This window comes from Bufo bufo, chromosome 6, assembly GCF_905171765.1.
Source record: "Bufo bufo chromosome 6, aBufBuf1.1, whole genome shotgun sequence".
Lineage (NCBI taxonomy): Eukaryota > Metazoa > Chordata > Amphibia > Anura > Bufonidae > Bufo > Bufo bufo.
In genome coordinates, this window is record NC_053394.1 from 35,598,827 (window position 1) to 35,612,589 (window position 13,763).

General features: G+C 45.1%; 1 protein-coding gene across 1 annotated transcript in view; it reads right to left on the reverse strand.

The window, feature by feature from the left end:
* Positions 1-7,965, reverse strand: part of PYROXD2 (pyridine nucleotide-disulphide oxidoreductase domain 2) — a 113,621-nt gene extending 105,656 nt beyond the window's left edge. The window contains exon 1 of the mRNA XM_040437144.1: positions 7,676-7,965. Within this exon, the coding sequence (XP_040293078.1) occupies positions 7,676-7,790 (115 nt within the window). The 5' untranslated portion in view covers positions 7,791-7,965. The remainder of the gene's footprint in view (positions 1-7,675) is intronic.
* Between the last annotated feature and the right edge of the window lie 5,798 nt (positions 7,966-13,763).

The following is a 13,763-nucleotide window of genomic DNA, read 5'->3' on the forward strand; positions in this document are numbered from 1 at the left end:
ATATATTTGTGTTCACAGAAGCAGAAAAGATAATATGCCTTTAAAATTCATTATATGAATGTAAGGTAAGCTCAATGACACAGCAGACACATCAAAAAGCATAGAGTTAAACTGTTGTTGCTGAGCAGGAGTCTTAAACAATCACAGCCAGCCTCACACTGAACAGGAGTCTTAACCAATCACAGCCAGCCTCACACTGAGTCTGTGTGGGAAATCCCCTAGCTGGAATCATTATCCACCAGAGAGAGGAGCTGAACAGACACACAGTTCCAGTCAGAGTTCAGTTTTATGGGAACAACAGGCCAAAATAGGTATTTAGAACAGTTATATAATGTTGCTTTTGTTAGTATTGTGATTAGAACTGTATACTGAACTAGTTATATGTGCTTACCATGGGCGTCCGCAGAAATTTTTCCAGGGGGGGCATAATTTTATTGACATTGAAACGGGCACGTGTATGAAGCCTAACTGCAGATATAAGAGGGTGGAACGGAACCCCGTTTGTGTACAGGGACTAAACTTTAAAATAGGAAGCCACCACAAAAGGAAAGACCAATTCTTCTTATTTCACTTGAATGTCTATTAATTCTATATTATTTTTGCACCCCTTTGTTATAGTCTCAGCAATATGTTAATTTGCATTTTGTCGCCAAAAAATGAAAATGTTGTGTTCTGTACCTGAACGCTTCCAGGCTTTTGTCATATGTAACTTACAAGCAGATGGTCTGCAGAATTCCAGGCCTACCACCAGTATTACCCCTTCATATACCGCCTGCCCGCCTGGTCACCCTGACCAGGTGGGCAGGCGGTATATGATTGAAGGGGCAATACTGCCTGGTATATGGACAGCAGAGATGGCATCCTCTGGGCAGTACTGTCTATGGTCATCCTTCTCCAGCACCCTGACTGCCACCTGCTTGGCCTGGCTCTCATGGCACTTCACTGCCTGCTGCTTGGCTATCAGTGACTCACCCTACACCTAACACTCAGGGTCAGGGACTGTGACACCGACTGACTGTCACTCACTGATAGCCAAGCAGGTGGCAGTCAGGGAGCTTCTGAAGGATGAATTGACCATAGACAGTACTGCCCAGAGAATGCCATATCTGCTGTCCATATAATACCAGTATTGCCCCTTCATATACCGCCTGGTCACCCCACACCTAACACTCAGGGAGTACTGTCATCAATAAAAACAATAATAGGTTTAATCGTGGCAGGCCCACACATCTGGTTCATCAATCAGTCTGGAGATTTAATTTGTGGACGTTCATACAGAAGAAACTGTATATTGTGTGGCACAGTGTATGCTATATGTGTATAACAAAAATATTTTACATGAAAACTTACAGTTACTCGGCTTGGCCCTTAGGGATTTTGGACATCACTTCAACACTTTGGCCGGGGGCTCGGCGGAGCTTATGGGTTTTATCCTAATGAGAAAGATTTCATAATAAGGATTTGGAGAAGGGGCAGAGGGATAGCAGAGCAGGGAGAGGCTGGTGCTGCTACTAGGGGGTCATACCATGGGGGAGTAATAAAGCCCACCATAATGCCCCCCCCCCCCCAGTAGTAATAATTCTCCTTATATTAGACAGTGCAAAAATACCCCCTTGTAATGCCCCCAGTTGAGCTAATGTCCCCATAGTGTCCCCATAATGTGCCAGTATAAAATACCCCTATATAGTGCCCCCAGTAAATGCTGCATAGTGCTCCTCCCCCCTTCCTCCTAGTGCCCCCATAATGTACCAGTATAAAATGCCCCATATATAGTGCCCCAGTAGATGCCCCTCAGTGTCCCCCATAATTTGCAAGCATAAAATACCCCTTCTTAGTGCCCCCCGTAGATGACCCCATAGTATTCCTCTCCCCCTTCCCCATAGTACCCACCATAATGTGTCCCAGTATAAAATACTACTGTACAGAGCCCTCCATATAACATACCACTTCTTTGTAGCTTCGCCCTCAGTAGATGCCCCTATAGTGCCCACCAATAATGTGTTGGCAAGAAGTGCCCCCATAGTGCCCCCTAATAATGTGCCAGTAAGAAGTGACCCCATAGTGCAACCTAATAATGTGCCAGTAAAAAGTGCCCCCAATGATGCCCCCCCGGGCCCCGGCCTTAATGTCACATTTCTCCCCCTCCATGTCACGTCACATTATTTCTCACCCTCTCCATCATGGCAGCACACTTCCCACCCGTGACCCTCCACAAACCCCCCCCCCCCCCCCCCTCCATGGCACATTTCTCCCCCTCAGGCTCGGGCCCCTCCATGGGCCAGTGTCAGCAGCACATCTCTTCCCCCCCCCCCCCCCCCAGGCACATTTCTCCCACACTCCATCCATCATGGATCTCATGTCTGCCACTGGTCTGGCCCATGAGATGGAGTGGGAGAAATGTGCCTGGGAGGGGGGGGGGGGGGGGGGGGGGGAGAGATGTGCTGCTGACACTGCCATCATCCACCATGTCATCATGATCCATCATCCATCCACTTGTTGATATGATGTACTTATGTTGTGAATCTGATTTATCTTTCTTTTTCTTTGTACAATATAAAGGCTGTAATAATGTTCACTTACTACTTCTGTGACTGTTGGACAGTTGGAATAGGAAACTTCTTCACTTGTCTTGGAACTTGTTGGAGCCGTTACTGAACTTGGCTCAGGGTCAGTGACAGGCAGCTCTCTTCTGGGGGCGGAGCTCACTGGCAACATCACGTTCAGTGCCTGTGCTGTGCTGCTCCAGCAGCCACTGTCTGAGTCTAGTCTAGACAGGCAGGCCAGGCAGCGGAGCTCAGAGCGGCTCACTCTTTCAGGCCGGGCGTGCGCTCAGTCAGTGTGCTGTCAGCTGTTGTTAGCCGGCCGGCGGCCGCCCGCGCCCCGCAACTAATTAGTAGTAACTTTCTTAATAGTACTGGGTTAGTTGCGGCGCCAGGGGGGGGCGCTTGCCCCCCCTTAACCCCCCCTGCGGACGCCCATGGTGCTTACTTATAGTTCCACCAAACTGCGAACTACTCAACCCCTAAAGGACCGGGCCATTTTCACCTTAAGGACCAGGCCATTTTTTGCAAATCTGACATGTGTCACTTTATGTGGTGATAACTTTAAAACGCTTTTACTTATCCAGGCCATTCTGAGATTGTTTTCTCGTCACATATTGTACTTCATGACAGTGGTAAAATTTAGTCCAAAAAATTTATTTTTATTTATAAAAAAATTCCAAATTTACTAAAAATTTTGAAAAATTTGCAAATTTACAAATTTCAATTTCTCTACTTTTATAATATATAGTAATACCTCCAAAAATAGTTACTACTTTACATTCCCCATATGTCTACTTCATGTTTGGATCATTTTGTGAATGCCATTTTATTTTTGGGGGACATTACAAGGCTTAGAAGTTTAGAAGCAAATCTTGAAATTTTTCAGAAAATGTCTAAAACCCACTTTTTCAGGACCAGTTGAGGTCTGAAGTCACTTTGTGAGGCTTACATAATAGAAACCACCCAAAAATTACCCCATTTTACAAACTACACCCTCAAGGTATTCAAAACTGATTTTACAAACTTTGTTAACCCTTTAGGTGTTCCACAAGAATTAATGGAAAATAGAGATAACATTTCAAAATTTCACTTTTTTGGCAGATTTTCCATTTGAATCCATTTTTTCCAGTTACAAAGCAAGGGTTAACAGCCAAACAAAACTCAATATTTATGGCCCTGATTCTGTAGTTTACAGAAACAGCCCCATATGCGGTCGTAAACTGCTGTACAGACACACGGCAGGGCACAGAAAGAAAGGAACGCCATACGGTTTTTGGAAGGCAGATTTTGCTGGACTGGTTTTTTGACACCATGTCCCATTTGAAGCCCCCCTGATGCACCCCTAGAGTAGAAACTCCAAAAAAGTGACCCCATTTTGGAAACTACAAGATAAGGTGGCAGTTTTGCTGGTACTATTTTAGGGTACATACCGGTATGATTTTTGGTTGCTCTATATTACACTTTTTGTGAGGCAAGGTAACAAGAATTGGCACCGTTTTTTGTTATTTACAACATTCATCTGACAGGTTAGATTATATGGTATTTTTATAGAGCAGGTTGTCACGGACGCGACAATACCAAATATGACTATAACAAAGCATTTAAAAAAAAAAAAAAAAGATTTTTTAGTGTCTCCACATTCTGAAAGCCGTAGTTATTTATTTATTTTTGGGGCGACAGTCGGGATGAGATGACGGTTTGATTGGTACTATTTTGTGGCGCGTATGACTTTTTAATCGCTTGCTATTACACTTTTTGTGATGTAAGGTGACAAAAAATTGCTTTTTTACACAGTTTTTATATATATTTTTTTTTACGGTATTCACCTGAAGGGTTAGGTCATGTTTTAGAGGGGCACCAGCAGGCCATCAATCAGAATTTTTCAAGGCTGTGTATGATGCCCTCCTTTATGTGTAATAAAGGCTGTATTGGAGTGCCGTTTCCTTGTAATTTTTGGCAGCCCTTTCACATAGTGCATAGGCTTTATGAGTGTAAGAGTCCCACTACCTGAACTAATGTACCACAATGTGAATGAGGCCCTCCTTTATGTGATATACAGGTTGTATCGGAGTGCCTCTTCCTTGTAATTTTTGGCAGCACTTGCACTTTATATACAAGTAAATATACAGGAAAGAATGTTTCCTAACAATTTTTCCTCTAAAATCGATTTTATCTTTGGTTTTGTGTGGGACACCTACGGTCATGTGCAGGATGCCTAAAGGGCTTTTTACATCTTAAAGGGGTTCTGCACTTTCATTTAACTGATGATCTATCCTCTGGATAGATCATCAGCACCTGACCGGCGGGGGTCCGACACCCGGGACCCCCGCCGATCAGCTGTTTGAGAAGGCAGCGCCGCGGCCTTCTCACTGTTTACCGCTGACCCAGTGATGAAATGACTAGTATCAACTAGCGTGGGCGGGGCTAAGCTCTGTAGACTTGAATGGAGCTTAGCCCCGCCCACGCTAGTTGATACTAGTCGTGACGTCAGTGGGCAAGCGGTAAACAGTGAGAAGGCCGCGGCGCTGCTGTAGAGCGCAGCTGCCTTCTCAAACAGCTGATCGGCGCGGGTCCCGGGTGTTGGACCCCCGCCGGTCAGGTGCTGATGATCTATCCAGAGGATAGGTCATCAGTTAAATGAAAGTGCAGAACCCCTTTAACATTTAAATAGCCTACTTGTCACTCTCAGCTAGTTTTTTGATAAAAGGATGCCCAGATGAGCTACATGATGGCTGCAAGGGTCATCCCGATGATGATGTCCATCAGTCAAGAATTATATTACACATTATTGCGGACGCTAACCTATGACGTAGTGCACATGTACTTATTGTGATTTAAAGTTAGTGGCTTTAATGTATAATACAAGGCACTTACTAATGTATTGTGATTCGCCATATTGCCTCCTTTGCTGGCTAGATTCATTTTTCCATCATATTATACACTGCTCGTTTCCAGGGGTTGTGGCCACCGCTGCAGTGCAGATATGAGGTGGTCGGGACAGAATCTTCTGCGCATTCGTGCCTATACTGTATGTGCTCCTGTGTTCCTGGCTACCAAAGAATCTGGAGCTTTTTCCTAAAGTGTGCAAGCACGACCACCGCCGCTGGATTGCAGGGTGGTCGTAACCCCTAAAAGCGAGCTGCAAAGAAAAAAAGGGGTCAGTCAGCACATCCCAATGCGCAGGTGCACATTGCTATGGCCGAAAACACAAAGAAAAAAATACAATGCAACAGCACTCTGCAAACCAAAGTACAAAAAAGTATTCTAATGCTAATGCTAGGCTTATAAGTAAATTTGAGATCCTTGGCAAATACATTTTGTACAAAATTATTTGGGCCCGTCTGACACACGTCAAGGCGATCTCTGTAAGACGGGAACCCAACACTAAATTCTACCTGTTATGTGCCATGATGGCCGCCATAAAATTCAGGGAGTGCAGGTTCCACATGCATGCTGCAATTTTTTTGTCATTTTTAGTGTCAAAATGGCCTCCAGTTACTCCAGGGAATGCAGGTACCAACATACTGTACATGCCGAGAAGCGATCAGTATATAATGTGATGGAAAAATGAATCCAGACAGCAAAGGAGGCAATATGGACAATCACAATACATTAGTGCCTTGTATTACAGATGTAGCAGGGTTAGCACTCAAATTTCTAGCTTTCTCTTCATGATAAATGTTATTTGCTGAAGTGATATACACTGCTTAAAGGGGTTTTATGTATAATTACTGTTTGTTCTGAAGGATACATAGAAATGTATGAATAGTTATTGTGTGTACTTGTAGTCAGTGTACACAGGTATATATGCATACAGTATGAAATGATACACATATACTGGGCTGGAGGGGGACCCGCATTTTCCATACAACCCAGACACCCTTAATCCGTCCCTGTACATGACCACCGCTCTATGCACTTGGCGGACTCGGGACCCCTGTTCTTGCTATCGTCAGGGGTCCCAACAATTAGTCATATCCTATGGATAGGAGGTAGTCACCGTCTGCATATGTTTGGGGTCATTTACAAAAACTGGATTTTTACGCCAGTCTTTGTTTCCCCCTTCGCTGCTGAAGAAGGATTCACCTAATTTATGAGGAGACATGCACCCCCTTTCTAATTTAGACGCACCGCTGACAGTCCTTGCACTTGGAGTAAAGACTACTGCAGCCCCTGACTGGACTCGTGTCTGCTCCTCTTTCACGCCTGTTTTCGGGCATAAATGATAGTACATTTGCTGGAGCAAAGTGGCGAGGATGGCGTAAAAATTCCTGCGCTGCAAAATATTGTCCTGTGACTTCTTGTACGCTAAAAACTGGCATTAAAAATGTTCGGAAATGACCGCCATTGTGTTCGTTGTCCATTTAGTGAGTGCAAATGCCACTTCATGCGCTGTGTCATCTGTAACTGGGCTTCTTATAGATGTTATTTAAAGCGGTTGTGCCATGTTTTAAGATATCCCCTATAATTGATCGGTGGGGTGTTCCGACCGCTGAGACCCACACTGACCCCGAGAACAGGGGGTACTGTTTACCCGTCCGCTGCAATCCCATAGTGCAGGGATCGTCAACCTCCGGCTGTTCAGAAACTACAACTCCTAGAAATCTTCATTCACTTCTGTGGGGGGGTTAGAAGAACAGCCGAGCACGTTTGCATGCTGGGAGTTGTAGTTGCACAGCAGCTGGAGTGCCGAAGGTTACTGATCCCCTGGTACAGGGATGGCCAACCTGAGGCTCTCCAGCTGTTGCAAAACTACAACTCCCAGCATGCCCAGACTGCCTACAGCAGGACACCAAGCGCGCTCCCCATAGAAATGAATGGAAGCGCACGACCGACCACCGCTCCCATTCACTTCTATGGGCCCCACGGAAAAAACAGAGCCAGCACTCGGCTATTTTTGGCGGCCCCATAGAAAATAAATGGGGGGCGGCTGCGCATGCGCAACACTTTCGGGGCTCCGTTCTCAATATAGGCGCGGGTCCAAGCAGTGGGACCCGCAACTATAGGACAAATGGGGGCATATCCTAGTGATATGCCCCCATTGTCTGTGACGAGACAACCCCTTTAAGTCAGTGCACGCTGTTCAGACAGAACGCAGTACCTGCCGCAGCTAACATTACAGGCAGCGTTACCTCCTCCGACGATCACAGCGTCATATTTCAGCTTCGGCTCCCCTGAAGTTTTGGAATTAGCTCTTCCACTCAGACAACGGATTTGTTTCCCCAACCGTAAGCCCACAGCAGCCATCGTCAGGCATCAAGGGCGAGAAAGGTGGCTTTGTGCCCAACTCGCGCTGAATGACGGGTGGACTTTGACGTTCTTCGCTTTGCTATTAACCTAAAATTTACAGCTGCAGTCAAGTATTTTTTTTTTTTCAGCAATGGGATCCCCTGTGCAGAAAGTACAACCCAGCGTGTAGTCACCATGTAGGCAGGTCTCAGAATGGACGGCTGAGCTGCAGAGGGACGCTGAAGTATTCCTGCTATGTTCCCATAAAGATACTGAACAGCTTGAAATGAATAGAGAGGACCCCACAGGGGACAGAAGAGCTTTTCACTAAAGAATCTCAAGGATCGGCCTTTAGAGCGAAGAGACTGCGGTGTCTGAACTCCTGACGTGACATGTGATTTAAGTAACTACATGTATTAACTATTACGAAGCATCTGTTCTTACGACTCTATGTTGTACCATACCTCTATTATTAATTCTAGACGTTATGAATGAATTACTAGCAGTTTGCAGTGAATTCCAGATGGGGGTTACCAGTTGTGGGCGTGTCCCTGCACAGTCTGACACCATCCAATCAGTGCTGCCAGTGTCAGCCTGTGCAGGGACACACCCCCAACTGGTAACACCTGGTTGGACCTTTATTGCAGACAGTTGGCAGTACATTTATAAACTTCTAGTAGGAATAATAAAGGAAAAGAACAGAGTTACATGAAGATGCTGCAGAATCGTTATTACAAGGGGTTACTAAAACAGACAGGTCAGGAGAGGGGATGGATCCTCATGAATCTTTATGCCATTGGTTCGGGAAATGGTTGGACCAGACAGAGGATCCGCCATCTAAGGGCTCATGCACATAACCGTATGTATTTTGCGGTCTGCAAAAAACGGATCCGCAAAAAATATGGATGATGTCCGTGTGCATTCTGCACTTTGCAGAACGGAACAACGGGCCCCTAATAGAACAGTCCTATCCTTGTTCGGAACGCGGACAATAATAGGACATGTTATATTTTTATGCAGAACGGAAACGGAATGCACACGGAGTAACTTCCTTTTTTTTAGTGGACCCATTGAAATGAATGTTTCAGCATGAGGTCCGCAAAACAAAAAAAGAAAATGCGTTCGTGTGCATGAGCCCTAAGAGGTTTACAGAGGGAGGGGGCTCCCTTTTTCGCTGGGTGTCAATGGTTGCTATGGCATCCGGAAGCCTTACAAAGGCCTCCGGGTCTGCAAACTTTGGAAGCCCATCAGGCCCTGCACAGACTGAGACTCATAGGCGAACAGTCAGTGTAAAACGGACAGTTACAATGTAGTATAATAAAGCATGTATTGTACCAGCGGTCAGAACACCAGAAGCTGAAGTCCCCTGGTGGGACTAAAATATAAAGTAAAAAAAAAATATAACAATACAAAATAAGTTTCAAGTGAAAAACAAAAGCCCTTCTCCCATCATCTAGCCATTTACTATTGAAAAACCCAACATATTTGGCACTGCCACGTCTGTAACAACCTGCTCTACAAAAATATTACATGATGTACCCAGGCAGGTGAACACAGTAAAATAAAGTATGCCAGTACAGCCATTTTTTGGTCACCTCGCCTCCCAAAAGGCATAATATCAAGCAATCAAAAAGTCATATGTACCCCAAAATGGTACCAATGATAATGGCAACTCATCCTGCAAAAAAATAAGCCCTCACACAGCTCAATCAAAAAAAAAAAAAAAAAGTATGGTTGTCAGAAAATGTCTGTACTGGTCTCCAGAGGCTGTTTGAAACCAACATGGCGCCAATCCATCAAAATATGTGCTACAAAAGCCAAAACAGTGGTCCTTCCCTTCTGATCCTTGCAGTGTGCCCAAACAGCAGTTTACGTCCACACTTATGGCATTTCTCAGATGGCAAAAGCCAGGCACAGCATATTGGGCACTGAACTCCATTCAATCTGTGGAAATCTTGCAATTTTTATTTTGCACCATCCCCTGCTTATTAATTTCTGCAAAACACCGGTGGGCTCAAAATGCTCACTGCACCACTTGATAAATACCTTGAGGGGGTGTAGTTTGCAAAATGATGTTGCTTAGGGCGCATGCCTACGAATGTGAGGGCTCTGTGCCCATGCTGCGGACCCCAAATAGCGGTCCATAATGCACGGGCACTGGCCATTTGCACTCTGTAGTGTGGATGCGGACCCATTGACTTGAATGGGTCGGTGATCTAAAAAATACGACAATAGATAGGACATGTCTCATCTTCTGAGGTGCGGAGGCATGGACCTGAAAGCCCACGGAAGCGCTTCCGATCTGTGCTTCTGTTGGCAGTATCTTGCTGATCACAAACCCATTCAATTCAATGGGTCAACATCCACACCACGGAGCGCGCACAGCCAGTGCCTGTATATTGTAGACCCGTACTTTACGGTCAGCAATACGGGCACGGAGCCATTACATTTGTGGGCATGACCTCTTATTGGGGTTTTTCACTGTATGGGTACTTCAGGGGCTCTTCAAATGTGATGTAGTATCTGAAAACCATTCCAGCAAAATCTGTACTCCCAAAGCCAATTAGCGCTCCTTCCCTTCTGAGCCCTGCCATGTGCCCATACAGCAGCTTACATGTATATTTCTAGAATTACCCAGTAGAACCTGCCTATCTATTTAAAGGGTGTAAGTCTCTCTGATGGCACACAATGAGCACAACATATTAGGCACTAAACTGCCATATATGTTGAAATATTACTATTTTCATTTTGCACTGACCTGTGGAATCAAAATGATCACTCCAAAATGGGTCACTTTTTGGGAGTAACACTTATTATTTCACCCTGGAGCCTCTACAGTTGTCGGCACAAGCTGCATAAATCACCACATTGGGCCTGAAATGCACATGGCGCTCTTTTACTCCTGTGACCTCTCATGCATTCAAGCAAAAAAGATTAAGGCCACATATTGGTTGTTTCTAAAACCAGGAAACAGCATCAGAGGTCTTGCTTTTCACACTGTGTTTTTAAATTCTATGCTGTTAACTAGAGATGAGCGGGGACTCCCCTGCATAACGGAAACGGGCGGATCCGTTTTGCAGCCCAAAGACTTCTATTATGACGAAATGAATAACGGAATGTCTCTAAAGGCATTCCATTATGCATTCAGTCATAGAATTGCGTTATGGTCCGTGGTAACAGAATCCATAATGCAATTCACTTTTTACCACCAAACAAAGTGCGAATGAATTTTAAAATATGTAATTCACTAATCTCTACTGTTAACGCCTGCTTTTACTGGAGAAATGGATTAAAAAGAAAATCTGCCAAAAAAATGAAATTTTTAAAATTTCTCCTCAATTTTCTGCAGAACACCTAAATGATTAACAATTTGAGTTTCTAAAATGGGGTAATTTATGGGTGGTTTCTATTATTAAAACCCCTCAAAGTCACTTCAGAACTGAACTGGTCCTTAAAAAAAAAAGTCAATTTTGGACATTTTCTTGAAAATGTGAAAAGTCGCTTCCAAAGATATGTCTTCTATAGAGTTAAGAAAAATGACATTTACAAAATGATGGCAACATAAAGTAGATATATGGTGAATGTCAATTAAAGGGGTATTCCCATCACAGACAATGGGGCATATCGCTAGGATATGCTCCCATTGTCTGATAGGTGCGAGTCCCACCTCTGGGGCGAGAATGGAGCAGTAAAGGTGGTGGCCGGAGAATCCCGGATTTCCCGGGGTCCGGCCACCGTCAAACGCTTTCACCATACAAGTGAATGGGAGCATACCGAGCTTGCGCGGCCACAGCTCCCATTCATTTCTATACATTTCTATAGGGCCGACGGAAATAGCAGAGCCAGCGGCTATTTTCGGTTACCCCAAAAAAATAAATGGAGCGCGGCAGCGCATGTGCAGTGCGCCCTCCGCCACCTTCCCCCGCTTCGTTCTTGGTGTAGGTGCAGGTCCCAGAGGTGGGACCCGCACCTCTCAGACAACGGGAGCATATCCTAGCGATATGCCCGATTGTCTGCGATGGGAATACCACTTTAAAAACCATTTTTTGAGGTATCACCAATAGAGTTGAGCGGACTCCTGGATGTTCGGGTTCGACGAGTTCGGCCGAACTTAAAAAAAAAAAGTTTGGGTTCGGGACCCGAACTTGACCCCGAACCTGAACCCCATTGAAGTCAATGGGGACCCGAACTTTTGGGCACTAAAATGGCTCTAAAATAGTCCTGGAAAGGGCTAGAGGGCTGCAAAAGGCATCAAAATGTGCTTAAGAGCATGACAACTGTTCTGCAAACAAATGTGGATAGGGAAATGACTTAAAATAACATAAAATACAGAAAAATTAAAAATAACAATCTGGATCTAGGAGTAGGAGGTTGAGGAGGCGGTGGATGGGTGGATGTCGCGGTGTAGGTTGACGTGACGGTGTAGGTGGAAGCGGCGGTGAAAAAGGAATAGGTAGCCAACACTGATTTGTGTTATTTTTATTTTTAAATTGGGGTATCCCCCAAAATATTGGGACATATAACAAAATAAAACAAAGAATAAGTGCACTTGAGTACAAGAATGGATGGTTGAGGCTGGTATAAATGTCTATTCTGCACAAGGTACGGACATGTCCTGTGGGATCCATGCCTGGTTCATTTTAATAAACGTAAGCTTGTCCACATTGGCTGCGGCCTGTGATAATGCTCTCCGCCGTGCTAAACACACGTTCACACTATACACTGGCTGCAGGGCAGGTCAGCACCTCCAAGGCTGACAAAGCTTTTCCACATTTTGGCCATGCTAACCCTGCCTTCTCAGGTGCTGGTGGTGCCCCAGCTGCGTTGGCGACCTCTTCCTCCTCCTCGGCCTTCGCCTTGTGCTTCCACTGTGCCCCCGCTGTCAGGTGGGAATGCTATCATCAGCGTGCGCTTGTAGTCGTGCATCTTCCAATCAGTAACAGATGTTTTCACTAAATTTAGTTCCCTGTCAGCAATGCAGAGCAGGGGTTCATTCACGGCAAAAGGGGGTTCATGTCACCCAGCAATAGAACAGAGGATTTTGAGAGATTTAGGCCCCTGTCACCCAGGCACAGCAGGGGTTTGTATACGCCAAAAATTGTAAAATGTCACCCGACAATTGAAAATAAGATTTTTTTCAATTTAGGGCACTAAAATTGGCACTTTTTTGCATTAAAGTGGCTCTAAAATAGTCCTTGAAAAGGCTAAAGAGGGATGTAAAAGGCAGTAAAATGTGCTTGGCAACTGCTCTGCAAACAAATGTGGATAGGGAAATAACTTAAAATAAAATAACTAAAAATTGCAAATTATTAACCTGCAACTCAGAGAAGTAGCTGGATATGGAGTCGGAGGTTGAGGTTGAGGAGGCGGTGAATGTGGTGTTGTAGGTGGAGGCAGCAATGGAGGAGAAAGCCAACAATGTTTTTTTTTTTTTTTTCTTTTTATTGGGGTAGGTAGCCCCCAAAATATTAGGACAAATAAAAAAAAAAAAGAAAACAAAAGAATCATTGCACTTGACTTGAGTACAAGAATGTATGTTTGATGGTGGTATAACTGTCTATTCTGCACAAGGTACAGACAAGTCTTGTGGGATCCCTGCCTGGTTCATTTTAATGAACGTGAGCTTGTCCACGTTGGCTGTGGACAGGCGTCTGCGCTTGTCTGTGATCACCCCCCCCTGCCGGGCTAAACACACGTTCAGATAATACACTGGCTGCAGGGCAGGCCAGCACCTCCAAGGCGTAAAGGGCAAGCTCAGGCCATGTGCCCAATTTGGAGACCCAGAAGTTGAAGGGGGCAGACCCATCAGTCAGTACGTGTAGTCGTGTGCACACATACACCTCCACCATGTTGGTGAAATGCTGCCTCCTGCTAAGACGTTCCATATCAGCTGGTGGTGCTGGTTGTTGTGGCGTGCTAACAAAGCTTTTCCACATTTCGGCCATGCTAACCCTGCCTTCTGAGGTGCTGGCGGGGCCCCAGCTACGTTGG